This window comes from Natrix helvetica, assembly GCF_964273705.1.
Source record: "Natrix helvetica genome assembly, chromosome: 1".
In the NCBI taxonomy this organism is placed as follows: domain Eukaryota; kingdom Metazoa; phylum Chordata; class Lepidosauria; order Squamata; family Natricidae; genus Natrix; species Natrix helvetica.
In genome coordinates, this window is record NC_138548.1 from 200,100,158 (window position 1) to 200,120,631 (window position 20,474).

The window sequence follows — 20,474 nt, forward strand, 5'->3', positions numbered from 1 at the left end:
TTCATATAATTTACACTTCATTTCTCTTAAAATTCAGAACTACACTCACTCACTCTCTCTCTCTCTCTCTCTCTCTCTCTCTCTCCCTCCCTCCCTCCCTCCCTCCCTCCCTCCCTCCCTCCCTCCCTCTCTCTCTCTCTCTCTCTCTCTCCAACTCAAGCCTCTGGACCTTCTTTAGGGACTCTATGGTCTTTTTGAATTATGCATTCAAATTATTCAAACCTTAGCTTGATGATGCGAGTACTCTATATGAGAGAAAAGCTAGTTTTGCAAGGCTGCTTGCATGTTGAATATTTTGAATACGCTGTGTGTTTGAAACAGATTTAAAAAAACCCATAAAATAAAGTTAAAATATTAAAGGCTGATACTGCCCACTTTACAGTGATTGTAAGAAGTTTTATTGGGCCTGTTTTTGCACAACAGGACTTGCATAGAGTCAATTTCAAATATGCCCAGGGGATTCTTAATGCAGTTCATTGAAACAAGCTTGAAATGTATCATCCAAACATGGTTACTGATACTCCAATGAGACAGGAAAAAAATGAATCACGCTAACATATTATGACACTGCAAATGTTGCTCCTTGAAAGGGGAAAAGGAAAGAAAGACAATGCTTTGCTCTAGTATCAAACCTTGACAGTTGTTGACTACACTTGAGAAAATACTGGTTGTTAATATACAGTTGAAAATGGTGGTTTGATTTCAGGATATATATATGTCAATTATAGAAAGTTAGATTTATTTCATCTCTAATAACACGGTCCATTCTACATTTGACCATTTTACAAAATGCTTCCTCAAATTATACTATATAGTGGATCTCCTTCTAAACTGAAATCCTGGAACATAAATGTGCAAAAATTGAAATGGCAGTGTCTCAGACTCTTGTACTACTTAGTTACATAATCTGGTTTTAGATCCATTTTTTAAAATTATTTTGGAGCTTTCCCATTTCCAAAGAATAACTGTAAGAATAAAGAGAGAGGGCTTATAGCTGCCCTCCCCAAAGTGGATATTGTATAATTCCAAATAATAAGCCTCTTGTCACAGCTTATTGCATCAGTTTTTCATACTTGGAGATAATCTTGTTAAAGGCCCCACTGCCAGTGGGATGTGCCCTTTCGTCTTAAACATTCCACTGTCTGTAAAGGTAGCAGTAAAACTCTGCAACTTTGGGGCAATGATTTTTAAGGCAGAAGGAACCCTGATTATTTTACCGGTAGTTGTTGATACAATTCTTAAGAATTTGAATTTGCAAATTTAAATGCCGTTTTAAAAATATAACCAAGATTTAAAAAGTTTGTACTCTTGGTAATTAAAATACATAATTTTCCGGTAGACTCGAAGGAGGGGCGACTCCTGGGATATTCTCACAGCCTGATTGGTCCAGAAGACTGAGGGAAATCTCTTTTAACCTCCTTCTTTCCCTGTGGTTCCCAGTTCCTCTCAGTCTTTGATCCAAGCACTGTATGAGTTCCCAGAGTGAGTAAAAATTTATATTAATTAGATATATATTGGCTATTCTAAATTCCAAATTGTCTGAGCTGCCACTTGCAGGGACAGGGTCCACTGTCTCGCAGCAAGCCGGGGGGAGAGCAAAATTGGCTCCGCTCTCCTCCTGTGGTCTTCAGGAGCTCTGACCGATCCCTGGAATTGCGGGGGTGTCAGGTTCTCCTTTCGCAGCTCTGCTGTTGGCCAGAGGCTACGATCAGGCTGCGGGCTATTAATTTTAGCTTTGCAAGTCGTGCCTGGTCGCAACGAGCCGCGGCAAGCCTTTTCAAGCCGCGGCCAAAGGAAAACAGCTGTTTGCTGCGCGCATGTGGGGGCGGCCATTTTGGAGGCACGCACGTGGAAGAGGCCATTTGTAAGCCTTGAAAATTACCACTTGCATTGCGGCCAGTGTCGGGCCGGCAAGTTTAGCCTCAGCAGCCCAATCCTTCCTCCCACAAGGCCCTTGCACTGGCTGGTGACTTTGGGCAGCAGCACCCTCAGGACACGTGAGTGGCTCCAATGGCGGAGAGCAGGCAGACCACTTCGAAGGCCCAGGGGGGTGCCCAGAACATGCCCGAGGAGAGGGAAGGGCCCAGAACCAGGGCAGCAGCGGTCAAACCTACAGCGGCCCAGCAGTCCTCCACAGCTACCCAGAGGGATGAGACCAGATGCCAAAAGGCTCTAGTAATTGCTAGTGCAGAACGACAAGCCAACAAGCCCTCTTCTCCTTCCAGATCTAGGTCTCTGTTAAGGCCGGTATCTGCTCATTCAGCTTCTCCCCCCAGGGGATTCAGTCCTTCTTCCCCTTCTATCTCTCCTGTTGGGGCACGCAGGCAATCAGGCCTGGAAATTTCCCCCTCCCCTCCTGTCTCACCCCATGGCTCGAGGGAGGTGGTTGAGGATCCATTGGAGGGTTCATTTAGGGGATTCCTTCCTCCCTGCACCCTAGCTCCACAGGGCCCCGATCTGGGACACTCTGAGGATGAGTTGGAGGATCTGGAATTGCTCCCTGAGAGCATTAAGAAGCTTATTTCCTCTACCATTTCAAAAGGGGTTGCCTCTGCAGTTTCCTTGAGGGACCAGCAATCCTATAGGGAGCCTAGGCCCGAGGGGCCTCCTCAGGCCAGAAGCTCCTCTGATCTTAGACTCCAGTATGCGAGGCCTCCTTCTCCCTCAGTAGTTAGTGAGGGTTCAGTGCTAGGGGAGGATCCGCGCCAGGACATGGGGTTCTCGGAGGATGAGGACACTGTTCTCCCGGATCCTCCGGCCTTCCCCAATCTCTTTGCTCCCCCCACATTTAAACCTTTATTGCACAAGGCAAAGAAGACCACTAAGGTCGCTACAGGGGATCCTGCCATTCCCCCTCCCAGAGACCCTAACTTGATCATGTTCTCTAATACAGCGGCCAATAAGGAGGAGGTTCCTGCTCCTCCCCTTTTTCTAGAGGTGGTAAAGAATCAGTGGGCTCGCCCTTCTACCTTTCCCAATCCCGGGAGCAATGACCGCCGCTTCTACAATATGGAGAAGGCCTTTTCCCAGGCTCTTCAGTTGCCTAACTTCGACCCTCCTATAGCCTCCCTCGCTAATGCTTCCTCAGTAGTGACAGGGGATGTGGCTGATAAGTTGAAACCGGAGGACAAGCGGGCGGAACCTGCATTGTGAGGCTTCTATTTCTTTGCCAACAGAGCAAAATCCTAATATTATAGAACAATGATGGCGAACCTTTTTTTGGCTCACGTGCCACAAGTGGGTGGAGCGCATGCCGCACCCATAATGCAATGCGCGACCCCCCCAGTGTGCATGCGCGCACAACGCGTGACACCCCCCCCCATTTTTACATGCTTTTTTCGCCCTCCCCAGGCTCCAGAGGCTTTATAGGAGCCTGGGGAGGGCGAAAAGAGCCTTCCCCGCCCCCCCGGAGGCCCTCCAGAGGCTTCAGGGACCATCCGGAGGCTTCCCTGAAGCCTTCGGAGCGCTCAAAAGGATCCTCCGAGCAAACCAGAAGTGACTTCCGGTTTGCTCGGAGGGTTGTTTTAAGCGCTCCGAAGGCATCCGGGAAGCCTCCGGACGGTCCCTGAAGCCTTCAGAATGCTTAAAACGACCCTCTGAGCAAACCGGAAGTCACTTCTGGTTTGCTCGGAGGGTCGTTTTAAGCGTTCCGAAGGCTTCAGGGAAGCCTCTGGACGGCCCCTGAAGCCTCCGGAGGGCCTCCGGGGGAGCGGGGGGGGGCTCTTTTTGCCCTCCCCAGGCTCCTATAAAGCCTCTGGAGCCTGGGGAGGGCGAAAAATGGCTTTTCAAAAGGTGAACTTAGCTGGCCAGGGCGCGCATGCGCGCTGGCCAGCTGACAGGGCAGCGCCTCGCGTGCCCTGACAAATGGCTCTGTGTGCCACCTGTGGCACGCGTGCCATAGGTTCGCCATCACTGTTATAGAATCTTATAGTCTTGTTTCCTTTAGTAATGTGCTCAGTAAATAACAGTAAGAACTGCGTTATGGATATTTTATGAGTAATTGAACAGTCATTACGTTTCGCCATTAATTTTAAAATCTTTTTTCCTGTTTCTAATTCTGAGTCCTAGTGTTTGGTATGCAGCAGGGGTGGGTTGCTGCCGGCCTTACTGCCAGTTCACACCCGCGCGCAACATGTGCGTGTGCCAGATGTGCACCTGCCTGTGACTGTGCAGAACCATTTACAATGAACTGTGCACATGCAGTCACTAAAATCCCAAATGGCTGTGGCCAAGCGGCAGCGAGGGAATGGGCTCGGGGGCGTGGCAGGCTGGGTCGCTGCCGGTCCTGCGACCCAGGCCTGAATTCCACTACCGGTTTGACTGAACTGGGCCGAACTGGCAGCAACCCACCTCTGGTATGCAGACTTAGTCACGTGCCATTTATTTGCTGGTTGTTTTTAAGTATGTAATATGGTATCCCCCAAACAGAGAAGTACAAAATGATAGCTAAAGAGGTCAAGCTAAGTACAAAATGGCAACCAAAAGATTGAAATAATTATTTTACTAAAATTGAATATTTTATAAATGTGATATTCATTTTTATGAAATAAGTATTTCCATCTTTTGTTCATGTTCACAACTCCCAGTTTTCTGGTCTAAATTTATCAATTGCATTTTAGTTTTTTAGGGTGTTTTTTTTTTTTGCATTATCTTGTTGCGTTATCCTTTTGCATCATCATTATCTTAGCTTCCTTTGAATCCTTGTTCTGTAGTCTAAGTATGCTAGTTGGCTCCTTTTCCCCCCTTTCTCCTGTTGGAATTATTTTTCTTTGAAAACGGGTGACCAGAACTGCACTCCTGATGAGCTCTTGTGAGAGCCTATACAAAAATATGAATGCTTTCCAAAGCTTCCTGAAATTACTCCACCTTGGAGTAACCAAGAATGACATCTCCATACTTGGCAGTTGTATGACGCTGTTTACTCATAGTCACTGTGTGCCTGAGCAAGATTCAGTTCTTTCTTCCATTTATTATTTTCATATGACCGGTTCTTTGCTAATCATTTAAAATGTGGTATTTCCAGAATATGTGGATTTCTTCCCATTTCTTTTATTCTGCTTGATGAAATCATCCACTCACCTCCCTTATCCTAAATCCAGAGGGAAAGAAAAACCTATAATTTCCTGTCTTCCAGGTTTCATTATATTTCTTCAATAAAATATTAGTCAAATAGGTCCCAAGACTGGTCCTTTGGGAACTCCTTTGGGGACATACATCTTCAGCTGGACTTTTCTTGTACTGTACTATGCAGCTTCTTTGTTGCTATTTTAAGTTATTTCTTATTCATGTTGACTTGATGTCTTTCTGATGTGATAGAAAACACATACAGGTAAGGTAGTTGAGAACGTTGAAAGTTGATGTTCAAGACATATTTTGAAACTTGTATTGGAGACACATTTGGAAGAATAAACTAATGTACAAAATTTTTATTGGTGTAAATGAGTCTATTCCTAAGCATATCCATCTTGAAAAAAGTATTATTCGGGAGAAGAAAATATGTTAGGGTTCATTCCTTTATACACTCAAATAAGGTTAGTAGAAATTGTAACGGCATTTTGCAGTTTTAAGTGCAAGATTCTTTTAGGACTATGCTGTCTTTGCAGAAACAGAAGTAAATGTCCAAAGATTATTTAGATAAAGATTCCCATGTTACTGCATCAAAGTTTTATATATTTTAGCACATCATAAGCTATTTTAGCCATTGTGACTATAATTACCAATATTTAGTCATTTGTCCATAATTACCAATACCGTAAATGTGATCTCTGATATTTTCAGATCGATCCCATTGAGCCAGTATGCCCCAAATTACTTGGAACATTTAAGTACAACCTAGATTTTGTTTTTTTCCTCCCAGTGTGTTGTATTATAATGTATTATGCCTGGACTATGCTGGGATGAACGTAATTTGGAAAGCCTTGGATCTGTTTTTCATGTCCATCATGAGGGGGTTGGGTACACTTGACTACCTCACATGCATCCCTTCTCTATTTATAGTTATTCTAAATATAGCCAGTGATTCTCCTACCCCCAGGGGTGCAGGAAAGGCTTACCTGGGTGTAAGTCCAGATCAGGTAGTTAATGAGAGTCACCCATATCAGGCTGACAGTACTAGCAGAGGATCCTTTTTTTTTAAAATGACACAGCAGAGTTGGGGAGGTGTGGCCTTGTGCCCAACTGGTTTGGTGAGGGTGCCCACTTTCATCACATATGACTCATCTGCTTGGTCAGTGCAATCCAGCAGCCCCTCCTATGGCCCTATTCTGCAGCCTCTGCCTCCACCCCTGTTATTTCGGTCTGTGACTCTTATCCATACCCCTTCCAGAAATACTGGGTTGGAGACACATTGGAGAGGAGCTCTGAAAAAGCTTCCGATTGGTGGGGTTATGATTTCATCCTCCCGCTAAACCTCACGTCTAGATAACCCGCTGGATTGACAAGACTGCCTCAGAAAGACTTGTATTATGATTGAGCTGAGTCCCTTGTGGGTCAGATTCTGGTCAATCTTTCAGTTTCTGTTCACTGCAGAGGTGGTGCTAATGCTTCTATGAATGACTCTCCCAGCATGGGCAGTAGGTCAGCTTTTGTTATATTGCTTCAAAGTCCTAAGATTTGACATCCTAACTACACCTCAGAATCCAATCCATCCATGCCCACTTTACTAGTAAAAGTAATTATGCTGCTATTCTTTCATGTCAGCCTTCTAGATTTTTTTGGACTTTTGCTCCAAGTTGTAGACTCACTGCTAGTATTTGTCTTCCTTTCTGAATGCACAGGTTTCCACCTGAGTGGTATTGTGACAGAACCACCCGGCCCCAGTGAGCCAGAGCACAGTTATCATGTCTCCATCAGTTTTGACCGCTGCAAAATCACATCGGTTAGCTGTGCCTGTGACAATCGGGACATCTTCTATTGTGCTCATGTGGTGGCTCTGTCCCTGCATCGCATCCGGCATGCCCACCAGGTGGAGCTGCGCCTGCCTATCTCAGAGACATTGTCCCAAATGAACCGGGATCAGCTACAGAAGTTTGTGCAGTACCTGATCAGCGCCCACCATACAGAAGTGCTGCCGACAGCTCAAAGGCTTGCTGATGAGATACTGCTGCTGGGCTCTGAGATCAACCGAGTGCATGGTATGAAGTTGGGCTAGCCTTGGATCCTGGGGAGAGGCAGGGAATGGCTGTAGGTTGGGGCTTTAGCAGCCAGCCTTGGTTACTTGTCCCCAACCCTGCGTGAAAGACTGCATGAAAAAACAGAGGAGGAAAGAACTCATTGCCAGACTTCCTAATTGACAGCTGAAAAAAGCCCCAAGTCTCATTCATAATTCCAATCAATCCTAGTCAAAGCCGGCTGGGAATTCCAGAATGTGTCTAGATCTCAGTATACTGGGAGGGCATCGGATTGCAGAAGCAATAAACAAGTGGTCAAAGTGTCTTAGTTATAAACAGAAACAAATCTTTCATTGTGTAATAATACCATACTCCCATTAGTAGAATAGTGGGATACACAATCAGCATGCCATCACACTCTAGTACCATCAGGTAATTAACCAGATAATTCAAGGTAGCAAACGTATCTAATATTCCTTCCTCCTCCTATTTTTCCCACAAGAATCCTGTGAGGGGATTCGGCTAAGAGTGAGTGACTGGCCTAAAGTAACCCCACTGGCTTTCGTGTCTAAGGCGGGACTAGAATTCACAGTCTCCTGTTTTCTAGGCTGGTGCCATAAACACTAAACCAAATTGACTCCAGTAGCTCTTATCATTCCCTCCCAGAGCTTTTGTAAGTTCCAACTTTTTATGATAAGCAAATTTTACTCAACTGCACAGGTTGTGTATCTTTGATTGATTCCATTTCACCCTTAATAAACTTCTTAAAATGTGTATAACTGTCCTTTGAGATAATCATGTACTGGCATTGCAAACACTTTCTCTTGATAATGAAAATTTAAAGATTGATTACTATGCATCCCCTTCTCTGTGGAAGCATAATAATCATCCATTATTATTATTATGGGATAGTAATATACATTCATCAGAACTCAAGTGAACAAAATATATTTTTCTCATTTGTTACAGCGTGACCTTTTTCAGGCTATTCTGCAAGTATAAAACCCATGCTGCTGCCTTAATCTTAGTAAAGTGATTCTGTAAAACAGTAGCATCTTTTGATCAGTTTCCCACAGATGCCTGAAAAATGTGTACTTAATGAATAAAATGCCAGAAGCACTTCTTCGGAATCATTTTGAAAATACTTGCTATGTGTAATATCCAAGCAGAAATTCGGCCTAGTTAATTTCTACAAAAGTGCAATCAATGCCCTCAAAATTAGGGAGTATTAGAAGATTAGTAATATGTAGCATCTAATGCTTTGGCCATCTCCTTCCAGGTGCTCCAGATCCCACAGCTGGTGCTGGCATTGAAGATGCAAACTGTTGGCACTTAGATGAGGAGCAGATCCAAGAACAAGTGAAGCAGCTACTGTCCAATGGGGGTTATTATGGAGCGAGCAAGCAACTTCAGTCCATGTTCAATAAGGTAAAAACTGACATTCATTTGTTACCCAGCCCATCACTCTTCTATTAGTAAAGCTATGCCACTGTTCTTCTCTGCTACCATGGAGCAAGGATCTTTGTGTCTCATTGTGGAGATAACACCACCCTTTCAAAAGGAAGATATTTCCACTAGAAGACTATTGGGGCTTTATCCTTCAGGGGTGATGGGGAAGTCCCAAGTTTGAGCTATGGTTGTGCTGCCTGTAGATGCTGGGTTGAGGTCGCTTGCAGGCTTGGAATGAAGAGGCAGCCTGCATTAGGAAATGATCTGAAAATTGTCCATATGCATATTACTAGGTGGTTTAAAATGTAAGGTTTTTAAATACTAAAATATCTTACTGTCAGTGCAGCTAGAAAAGAGAAGTCAAGCTCCATTTGTAGAGGGAAGGTGAGATTTCCACAGCGTTTCAACATGACTTTATGGTGGCCTTTTCAAATGTGCTTCCTCCAGATCTGTCAGATTATAATTCTGTCACCTTTGGCAGCATGACTGTGTGTTTCTGGAGGTGCTAGGAACTTCACATCTGGAAGGCAGCAAATTGTGGGAAGTTAGTTTGCTGTTTTGATAGGCGACAAAGTTTGGTTAGGGTTTTTTGGGTGGTGGGGTGTCTTCTCCTAGTGTCAATTCTGTCTTTCCTCAGGTGCGGGAAATGCTACGAATGCGAGATTCCAATGGGGCACGGATGCTCATCCTGATGACAGAGCAGTTTCTGCAGGATCCACGTCTGGTACTCTGGCGGCAGCAGGGAGCAGGAATGACTGACAAGTGCCGGCAGCTCTGGGATGAACTTGGTAGGTGAAGTGCTTGCCCAAAAGAATGGATGGCCAAGGCTTTTCATGACAGTAGGTGAATTTGGTAGGCTGATACAGAATTGAGATTCTTATTTTAAAATACAAGTTTGCAGGAGAAGTTTGGAAATACAGAGCCTGAAGACAAGAAAATCTGGTTGCCACTAAATAAATGGTGCTTAATTCACCCGATACCGTGTGTTTTCCTTTTCTTGTTTTTTTTAAAGAACGTTACTGATTAATTCTGCAACCCAGTTAAGCTTTCCAGTTGAAAAAAAAAATCCTCCTTCTTCCTTCAGTCACTTACGAAAAATACTTTCGTAAGTGAAATGAGGCTTGAACTCTTGACTTGAGAAATAGCCGTACCAGACACGAAAACTGGAGACAAATGTCAAATTGGACAAACCTTCAGGAGCAGTAACATGAGGGCGATGGTTTTCATCACAGGATTATTAATGGTTTTCTTATCAAGTCTTAAAAACTAATCCATAGTAAAATGCAAGCTTTCTAGCCATATTTTTTTAAAATACAAAATTGTATTCCAGTAGTTTTTATGCCATGGAACCCAAAGCCTATCTTTCTCTATCATTATGTGGGATGGAAAAGAAAAAGCATGTCATTTCAGAGCTGTGCTAGATCTGAGCCACCATTCCGTGGACAGAATTTTGCCCTGTCCAAGAGGCTGAATTCTAACTTGTCTTTATTTAGAGAAAGAAAGTGTGTGGCATATATAATCCTCCCTCCTCCTATTTACCCCTTTAAAAATTCTATAGTGAGAGTGGGTGGAGCCATCCATTGAGCCATTAGATCCAAGGGTGGACTTGAACCAGATTCGCCTGCCCTAATCCAACATCTTAACTATTATACCACACTGTTCTTTCTCTTTTTGTTAGCTTTTTGCATCTTTGTTCTGATGACCAGCCTTCTGAATCCTGATGGATCTTTACTAAATAGTATGCTGCTACTTGCATATATTCCATATATGCTGGAAGACCATGCTGGAGCTCCTGAATGGGCTCCCCCCTCCCCCAAAGAAATTGGCCTGTCAATGGTCTGCCTAGTTTTCACACCACTGCTATTTCATTAGACTTCAGACTGTAACTTTGATTCTGCACCTGACTTTGTGCCTATGCTCACCTCCTTTTACATTCCTTCCTTTTTGTTTTGTAGGTGCATTGTGGGTATGTGTGGTTCTGAGTCCGCATTGTAAGCTGGAAGAGCGGGCAGTTTGGCTGCAGCTTCTTAAGAAGTGGAATAAATTAGATATTTGTCCACTGGAGGAGGGTAACTATTCCTGTGACAGTGTTGGAATCAACAGCAGCTTGTCATCTAATCCAAATCGCAGCCCAGGTAGGAAACCCACACTAGAGTTCCTAAGTCTTCAATAACAGCTCCAACACACTCCATAGGTAGCTCAGTCAGGGATGTTATGTGCAATAGGGAAATGAAGTTGGTCTACCTTATAAGAAGGTTGCCCAGATTTGTCATGTACATAGAACATTATACTGTTGTTATCTAACCAGTAAACTTGAAGAAAGAAGATTTTTTTTAAAAAACCTAATGTTTTTCTGAGGAAAAGATTCCATATATTTTTAATATCAAAAGCTAAGTTTTAATTTTTCTTTTCAAAGATTTACAAAATCAGATGAACTTGGGATATAGTTGCAATTATACAACCGCCCAGAGTTAATGAGAGTCAGGTGGCATAAACATTTTAATAAGAATCTTTCTTATTTATTTATTTCTTACTTAATAAGAGTTGCTTGACAATGAGATGGGTAGCACATAAATTTAATCAACAACATTTATTATTTATTATATTCCTGTATTTATTAAAATGTTTAATTTTGTAACACAAATATATATTTGTGTTATAACCCCTGGTATGCCTAAATATGGGAGGAAGCTCATTACTCCTTCAGCTCATCACAGAAGACCATGCAGGCAGAAAACCATATTTTTATTTTTAATGTTGCCTTTTTATATTTGTGTTGTATTTGTACTGATAAATAAATAAAGGGAGACTAGTATAGATCTATTTCGAGCTAATTAGCTCTCATCAGCTAGCCATACCCTTACTGGGATTTGAACCTGGGCTGTATTATATATTAGGCAGGAGTCTTAGCCACTAAGCCACAGGCTCTCCTCCTTATCAGTTGAGCCAGGGAAATAGGTATATATTTGTGTTACAACCCCTGGTATGCCTAAATAACACAAATACATACCTATTTCCCTGGCTCAACTGATAAGGAGGAGAGCCTGTGGCTTAGTGGCTAAGACTCCTGCCTAATATATAATACAGTCCAGGTTCAAATCCCAGTAAGGGTATGGCTAGCTGATGAGAGCTAATTAGCTCGAAATAGATCTATACTAGTCTCCCTTTATTTATTTATCAGTACAAATATAAAAAGGCAACATTAAAAATAAAAATATGGTTTTCTGCCTGCATGGTCTTCTGTGATGAGCCGAAGGACAGAAAGAGGGAGTAGTGAGCTTCCTCCCATATTTAGGCATATTTAGACTAGTATAGATCTATTTCCCTGGCTCAACTGATAAGGAGGAGTGCCTGTGGCTTAGTGGCTAAGACTCCTGCCTAATATATAATACAGCCCAGGTTCAAATCCCAGTAAGGGTATGGCTAGCTGATGAGAGCTAATTAGCTCGAAATAGATCTATACTAGTCTCCCTTTATTTATTTATCAGTACAAATACAATATATATATATATATATATATATATATATATATATATATATATATATATATATATATATATATATATATATATATATATATATATATATATATATATATATATATATATATATACATACACACACACACAATACTTTTTATTCACTTGTTTTGGGGGGGGTAGGGGGGATTTTTTTGTTTAATTTTTTTTCTTTTTGTGTATGGTAAATTACTTCCTTTTTTATTTTATATTATTCTACATATACATATTTTAACATTGGACCAATGAATGAAGGTATTTGGGAAACGTAAGATTCCATAGCTTTTCCAACCTCTGCTGTGACTGGTTTCTCCCTTGGCAGCCGCTGCTCGACAGACAGTCTTTGGCCGTGCTATCAAGGCTGCTGAGCTTCGCTGGGGGGATTGCCACTTGCAGAAGATCTTGAGCAGTGACTGCTACGGTGTCTCTTTGAAGAGCGGTGGTGACAAGCTGGGCTTTGATCCCCAAGGCCATCCACTCTGGCTGGGCGATGCCTTCCCCATGGCCTGCGCACGAGTTGATGCCTTGCGCTCCCACGGCTACCCCCGCGAGGCCTTGCGCCTGGCCGTGGCCGTTGTCAACGCCATGCGCTTGCAGCGACGTCATCAGCTGGATAGCTACAAGCAGCAGAAGAAAGGCAAGACTGGCAAGCAAAGAAAGGGGTGGGTGGGGAGGTCAGTTTAACAGCATCTCCAGGGAAAGGTTTTTGAAGCCTAGGGAACCCCAGAGCTATCCCTGAATACATGTGGGTATCTCATTCTAAGGCTGGGCTTCAAAGGGGATGTATAGGCATGACTTATTTATGTAAAGAAGCAGAGGTCTTTAAATACTAGGAAGAAAGAATGGCTCCTCGTAGTTCAGAGTGATGGGTGATGGATTTTTCTATTTTAGTTTCATACTTTATTCCTCTAGTGATCATGGATGCATTCATGTGGGTTCCCCCCCCCCCTCTCCCCCATTGGCTTCGCACTGTAGAGAATTGTTTTCAGATGCCAGATCTGGAGCTGGTGAAGTCACAGCATGTGGATTGACTTCTGAAGACTCATTCCCCCCCCCTTTTTTTTTTTCTCCTCCTCAGAGCTCCTGCACAAAGGCACAACCAGCATTACCAACTTGGAAGGATGGGTTGGGCATCCCCTGGACCCCATTGGTTGTCTCTGCCGTACCTTTCTGGAGGCCTGTCGAATGGATGATGAGGGGCTCGTCCTGTTTCCAGGTATTGTGAGGTGAACAAGGAGACCAAGGGCAGGGTTGAAATAGCCAGTCCTTCCCTAGAGCTGTGTTCTGTTTATATCACACTCGTAGCCTATACACGCCACTCAAATTTGCAGAGACCACAATGGTTTCCTTATTAAGGACTGCTTTCACTTGTGGGAAATGGTTCAGAGCTTGCTGGAGTGAGGAAAGTTGATTGTTGTATGGAAAAGTGTCATCGTACATATTGAGGTGCATCTGTGCAGGAACGCCTTACTTGAATAAGTTCTGGTTTCAGGGAAGAGGATGCCCACATGTAAGGGAAACTGTGGATCTATTGCTATTGGTTTCATGTTCTCCATTCAACTGCCCTCTGTTTCACCCCTCCAGATTCTCCAGCAGAGCCCAAGAAGGCCCTGTATCAGCACATCCCAGTGCCCTCAAGTCTTGGCGAGTCGTATTATATGCTGGCCCTGGAGGTGGCCCTGCTGGGGTTGGGGCAGCAGCGGTCCATGCCAGAGGGCCTTTATGCACAGGATAAGGTTGTGCGCAGTGAGGAGCAATTAATTGGACTTCTAGACGAGATGGAGCTGGACGAGCGGCTGGTTCCTGTGCTTCGCAAGCAAGCGGCCTTGTTGTTGGATGGTTAGTGAAGTAGGCCGAGGCCCTGTTGCTCATGTATTCTGGAGATGAAATGCCTTGTCTCTAAAGACAGGGAAGGAGGCACTGGGGGAAAAAGAAGAGTTCTTTCTTTTTCAAAGGAACTGGATAAAATGAGTTTTATGAATGAATAAGTTTCCAGAGGTGTGATCCTTTTGCAGACAACTTGAGAATGTTCTGAAATGGACACACAAATTGCACCCGGCTTACTAGAGACAGCATGTTCCTGCTCCCCATATGCAATAAGAGCGCATCTCACCTTGGCTTAGTGTTAAAATGGCAAGCGGTGCTTGTATTAAACTTCTGTCTGCAGGGCCTGAACCTGATGTCAGTGGGCCAGGGCCAGATTTTGAAAAGCTGACAGAAAGAAGAGTTTGATAGTTGAGGATGTGTTGACTTCTTCTAAGAACGTTCTGCACAAGAGGGCTTGTGGGATGCTTTTTCTGTTGGGCTGGGTGTATTCACAGAACGACGGGGAATATTGGTAGGTCACAACCAATGTCAACAGGTCCATCATCTGCTTAGGGACTGCTCGTCACCTTGGCAGATTGCTGTCTTTCTATGGCCCAGGCCTCTGTTTTGAATGCTTTGAGTTGGGTTGTAGTACTGTCGATGTTCATATCTGTTTCTCCTAGGAGGGCCTTTCAGTGGATTTGGCGAGGTGGCGTTCCGCGAGAGTGTTCCCATGCATACTTTTGCCCGTTACCTCTTCACTGCCATGCTGCCCTATGATCCCGAGTTGGCTTACCGTTTGGCGTTGAGAGCCATGAGGTACTCATATCTCCTCCTCCTGCCGTGCTTTTCTTTTCTCTACTTTTCTTCCTGCATATTTACCACTTTGCTATGCCTTCCCCCACTAAAGGCCTTCCTCCTCCAGACTGCTGTTTCCAGCTTCTGCTTAATGTTGCAGATCAGCTTGCTTGGCAAAGAATTTCTTCTGTGGGGCTATATCCTGGGTCTGATTCCCATTCCCTTCTCATTAACTGTTTTGTCCATGGATTTGCTTGGATTTGCTTGTCTTCCCTTTCTTGAGGCCTGCTCATTCCATCCGTTGGTTGATTTCTAGAACGGTGACAGCACAACTTGTCTCCGTCCCATTCTCCGTAGGCTCCCTGTATTGGAGACAGTGTTACCAGCCAATGACATCCTGCACCAGAATCCCCTGGACTCCATGATGGCCAATCGCTTCCCCCGCTGGTTTACCTTGGGTCACCTTGAGACTCGACAGTGCGAGCTAGCCTCAGCTATGCTTACCGCTGCTAAAGGTAGATCCAGTCCTGGTGGGGAGATCAGAAGTCAGAGGTCTAGGGCTCTCAACCTCTTCCCTTCTGAAAGCAGAAAGGGCTCGTTCCTCAGAATGGTCAGTTGGAAGACTGGGGCCTGTCTACAGCTCCAAGTCAGGCGTCTCTCATACTGTGGACTTTTTATTACAACTCCCTGCAGGTGACCCCAACTGGCTGCGCATGGTCCTGGGCTCCATCCAGCAGAATATTCATTCACCGGCCTTGCTGTTCAAACTGGCCCAGGATGCCTGCAAGACTGCCACGCCAGCCAACACTCCTCCAGATACCACCTTGCTCAATATCTCTCTGGAGCTTGGCCTGCAGGTGAGGGTACATCTGAGCAAATGATGCCTCTGGTTCTTTGGGAGGGGTTCCCTAGGGCTACTTTGGTGTTGGCTGAGGACGATAATAGACCAAAACATCTGGAGGTCACATTTGGGGAAAGCTGCAATAGAGGATCTGTAAGAAAAAAAACTTGATCTGTAAATGGTAGAACCATTTTTGATCTGACGTGGTTCGGTAATACGTCCTATTTGATATAGCAATATATAGGTGGGGTACCTCTGTGCCTCTTAAGGTCTTTGTTCTTAATGGCTCTTGGCTTCTGCCTTGTGATAAGTAATGGCTATGGAAAAGAATTCCTGGTGGCTTGTTTTTTGCTGTGTTTTTCCTGGGAGTTTCCAGTTCTTCTGGGTTGACGTACTTGCTCGACACTCAGATGAAACGCAGTGTTTCAGCATGTCTTCCACTTGGGAGCAGACACACCATTTTTTTTACCAGGCAATGAGTGACGTAGGAATTTATTCATTCACTTCTCCTTCCAGATGATACCTTAGAGCAGTTTTTCCACCTTAGAGCAGAAGGGACTGCAGGGTGTGTAGCCCCCTCCCACCCCCCATATATTTTGTTTTGTTTCTCTTTATTGCTTCACCCATTTTCCACTGCTTCTCCCCCTAGGTGATGCGCATGACGCTCAACACCATGACCTGGCGACGAAGGGAAATGGTCCGCTGGTTGGTCAGCTGTGCCACTGAGATAGGTGAGCAAAACAGACTACTGGACGTAGGCTCCTCATAGGTTGTTCTAAGGTTTCCCAGAATTTAGGATGGGTCTGGCTTTTCTTCTTCTTGCCTCCATATGGGTTCCACGCTGGCTTTGGGTTTTCCCCTTGGAAGGTGTGGAGTACTTGGTGATTTTGTGGCTAACCCCAGTTTCTCTCTCCCCCCCCCCCCGCCTCCCTTTCCCTGCTCTTAGGAGTCCAGGCCCTAATGAATATTATGCAGAATTGGTACACGCTCTTCACACCTATCGAGGCTACGACTATTGTGGCAGTGACCGGGACCACACATGCCACATTGCTGAGGCTGAGCCTGAGTACAGGGCAACGGGATGAGCTGTGCAGTTGTGCCCGGACATTGGCGCTGCAATGTGCCATGAAGGACCCGCAAAACTGTGCCTTGCCAGCCCTGACACTATGTGAGAAGAACCACGCAGCCTTCGAGGCAGCCTACCAGATTGTGCTAGATTCTGCAGCCTCAGCTGGCATGGGCCACTCCCACCTGTTCACCATAGCCCGGTATATGGAGCACCGCGGGCTGCCTGTTCGTGCCTACAAGCTGGCTACCCTGGCCTTCTCGCACCTCAATATTGCTTTCAACCAGGACACCCATCCAGCTCTCAACGATGTCCTGTGGGCCTGCTCCCTCAGCCAATCCCTGGGCAAGAACGAGTTGGCCGCCATCGTCCCACTTGTCATCAAGAGCGTGCAGTGTGCCCCCATGCTCTCTGACATCTTGCACCGTTGGAGCCTTCCTCCCCCAAGTCTTGCTTCAATGGGCGGAGGGCGCCGTGGGGCAGGCAGCACGGGTACTGGTGGGAAGCTCTTTGGCATGGACAAGGCCCCACTCTGTCAGCTGCTGGAGGCCGCCATGGCTGCTTACATCAGCACCACCCATTCACGCCTCACCCACATCAGTCCACGGCACTATGGTGAATTCATTGAGTTCTTGGGAAAAGCCCGTGAAACTTTCCTGATGGCACACGAAGGGCACCTACGCTTCAGCCAGTTCCTTGACAACCTCAAACAAACTTACAAGGGCAAGAAGAAGCTTATGTTGCTTGTTCGGGAACGGTTTGGCTAGGGGGCGCTTTGAGCAAACATGCTTTGACTAAGGGGGAGCAATCAGAGGGACATTTCTCCCCCTTGATCAGAAGCACTTTGGCTTGGAGGGTGGGGCAGAAAGATCAGTTTTCCTTGGGGCGCAAGTGTTCTGAACCTGCGGCCAGGCAGAGCCTGGGTTTGCTGCCTACATTCAGGAACTCTTTGTCTGTGAGCACTCTCCTCCCATCCCCAGAAGGAGACCTGAGCAGATGGGGATGGGCTTCAGGCTGGAGCCTCAGAAGTGAGGGAGGGGAGGGAGGGGTGCCTGCATCTCTGGTGCTGGGCACAGACTCTTATGAAAAGGTCTCTCTAGTTCTTTCACTGGCCCTGTCAGTAGTGCAGGAAGGATCTGAGCCTGAACTTGTTATAAGATTGCCGATTTCAGTATTAACTTGTAGGAAGGTAGGAGTAATTCCCCGCCTTGGTTGTTGAAGGCTCTGGACTTAGTACGGTCTTGCAGATGGTGGGCATGAAAGACCCGTGAAATTTCACAGCTGCTGTTCTGATCTTATATTTCAAATGCAGTCATGGTGGAGGTTTGACTTAGGTGTGCAAGTTAGAGGGAGATAGAAAGGATCGTACCTCCCGTTTTCTAGTTAAGATTCCAAAAGCTTTCTTCTCTCTTCTCTGTGGTCCCACACCTCTGTGTACCTGAAGGAACAACCTCTGCTTGTTTAGAAGAAGCTGGGAGCCTAGAATACCTTGGCAGAACTGGGATGTGACCTAAGGGCCCCCAATGCCTTTTTGCACCCCTAGCATTCAAGCAGCTGGTACAAAATCCCTCATGTCTAAGATTTCCTCAGACAAGACTAGTGAGCTGATATGATTTCCTGCTGGGAGAATCAGCAACAGAGTTAATATTAGACTGCTTGCACAAATAGGGTACATTCTAAGGTTTACCTGGTTGGATTCTGCAAAGGAGGTAGACTAGATGTGCTCAGCCAGGGACTTTTCTTGTTTTTCATGGAATGGTAGCTTTGGGTGAGACCAGAAGAGCACCAGTCTTCATCATGAACTCGGTTGCACATTACATTCCTCCCCTTCCTCCAAACCGTCATGTTAATTCACATAATGGTAACCATAATCTATCACTCAGTCACTCACTTCTCTGTTCTGACTGTACAGACAGACCATTCCGCTCTCCCAAATTGTACCAGACATGTCTCTTCAACACACTTGCATCCTCTCACAAATCTGTCAGTATTTCATCTTTCTCTCAACTGTGCTCAGGGGTCACAGACTGGCTCCAGACCCTGGCTTGCACTGGGGGGGGGAGGGGGACCCAGGACATTCAAAGGGGCTAGTGTCCTATTCTGTAGCTGTCCCTCTTTAGCTTTGTTTCCAGTTAATGCCCCTCAGACTCCTACAACTGAAGGATTCCTATTCTGTCTTCTCCAGCAACCGATTCCTCTGGAGTTGCTGGTGGATAGACAGTTCATACCTCAAAACCTCTCCCTTCTTTTGGGCCAAGACAGTGGGACATGAGGTGTTTTGCCACTCTGAGTAACTCTACCAAGCAATCCAAGAAGTGCATCTTCTGTATTCCTTGGGAGTGCTGAGGATGTTTTGGTTGCAACTTTTGGGTTGTCACCTGCGTGTTGGCATCCTTGAAACGTTGCCGCTTTAAGCAACTGCCAATGCAGTTGGCCCACCTCTTCACAAATGACTGATGTTCCCCACGGAGCGGCGGTGGTGGGGGAATTCTAAGTGGCCACTAGCAGGGTGCTCCATACTTCCACAAACACCCTGCTCCAAAATCCCACTTGTTTTCTGCTGGATAAAACCTACTCAGGAACAAACCACAACAAACTCATGCTACTAATTAGATTATTGTGAAGACAAGATTATGTTTAAAAAGTTAATATATATATAACTATAACTATATATATATATCTTATATGAAGAGGCAAGGGGTCCAGGCGGCTCTCCTTTCTGTGCGCGTGGGGCTGTGTCCTGTGCTCAGCACCTCTCAGTCCTTAGTGTTGGTGGAGATGTTGGTGTGTTGCACAGCTCCACTTTGGAGCCAGCTAGTTAGTTAGTTGAAAAAGGGGGTGGGGGTGGGGGAGGTTATTCCTTTGTTTTTCTGTATTAAAAAAAAATCCTGTAATTTTGTAATTTTTTTCTATTTATTGAATCATTTATTGTATTATTTTGTAAAGGTTTAACATAAACGGCAACTTTTTTTTCTTTTGGCTTCTCTTTTGGACATACAGTGTGGTCTCAGTTTCTGTTTTTCTTTTCAGAGGGCACGGGAAAGTCTGCTCATCTAAGTCAGCTCCACGTGTCATTTCTTCAGCCCGGGCAGAGAATGGGCAGAGAAAACACAGGCTGGATACGTTCATGGGGTTACGCAATAACTCTTGATTGAAAATCCAAGATTAATCAGTATGCATTTGAGATAAAAGTAGCTTTTTCCTCCGAGAGAAATGTGTACAGTATCTAAATGCCATGCAGCCTTTTCTTACTAATGGTACTGCAGATTTAATGTGCAACCACTGGAACAAAGTTTTAATAATTTATTTAATAACCGGTATTGGTGGATCACTGCCATGATCATAGAGGGAGGGACCTGCCTTTGAGGCTCTTGGGGAGCAGCAAGGGTGATGGTACCTGGCAGAAGGCCACTGCCATTTTTATTTGTCACAATGGCTCTGAAAATGTTGGTTCAGGTCATTGAAAAAATTAGGTGGTCTATCAGATTGTTTCCAACTGCCATCCAGGAAGCCCACCTGGGACAGGTCAGCATAGGAGAAGCCAAGCAGAAGCTACTTTGCCAAGAGTCTCTTACAGTTGCCCCGTCGGCTGGATCATGGGTTAGTTGTACCATGATGTTTTCTCTGTTAAGTCTCCCCACCAGACCTGGCACAGACTGGTTTCATCAGCTAAATAACTACCTCCCTCAAAATTTTTGGCTCCTTTGGAAATGGGTTGGGGTGAGGTCTCTGCCAGTTCTGCAACAATGTCCTGAAACGACAAACTCTTTGTTTCTAATAATACTCTTGAGTGAAACTCAACAATTCCAGTTTGGGTATTTACTTCCAAGTTACATGGTCCTTAGTCACAGTGGTATAGCAGGTAATGATTAGCACCCAAGTTTAAT

The 20,474-nt window shown here is 45.0% G+C and overlaps 1 protein-coding gene across 2 annotated transcripts in view; it reads left to right on the forward strand.

Annotated features, from left to right (window-relative positions):
* Positions 1 to 19,580, forward strand: part of ZSWIM4 (zinc finger SWIM-type containing 4) — a 33,987-nt gene extending 14,407 nt beyond the window's left edge. For both annotated transcript variants that reach the window (XM_081939717.1, XM_081939718.1), the window contains exons 3-14: positions 6,777 to 7,133; positions 8,389 to 8,537; positions 9,196 to 9,346; positions 10,514 to 10,693; positions 12,399 to 12,713; positions 13,155 to 13,292; positions 13,661 to 13,915; positions 14,566 to 14,701; positions 15,038 to 15,195; positions 15,374 to 15,537; positions 16,171 to 16,252; positions 16,468 to 19,580. In XM_081939717.1, coding sequence (XP_081795843.1) covers positions 6,777 to 7,133; positions 8,389 to 8,537; positions 9,196 to 9,346; positions 10,514 to 10,693; positions 12,399 to 12,713; positions 13,155 to 13,292; positions 13,661 to 13,915; positions 14,566 to 14,701; positions 15,038 to 15,195; positions 15,374 to 15,537; positions 16,171 to 16,252; positions 16,468 to 17,354 — 2,972 coding nt within the window. In that variant the 3' untranslated portion in view covers positions 17,355 to 19,580. The remainder of the gene's footprint in view (positions 1 to 6,776; positions 7,134 to 8,388; positions 8,538 to 9,195; positions 9,347 to 10,513; positions 10,694 to 12,398; positions 12,714 to 13,154; positions 13,293 to 13,660; positions 13,916 to 14,565; positions 14,702 to 15,037; positions 15,196 to 15,373; positions 15,538 to 16,170; positions 16,253 to 16,467) is intronic.
* The last annotated feature ends 894 nt before the right edge of the window (positions 19,581 to 20,474 follow it).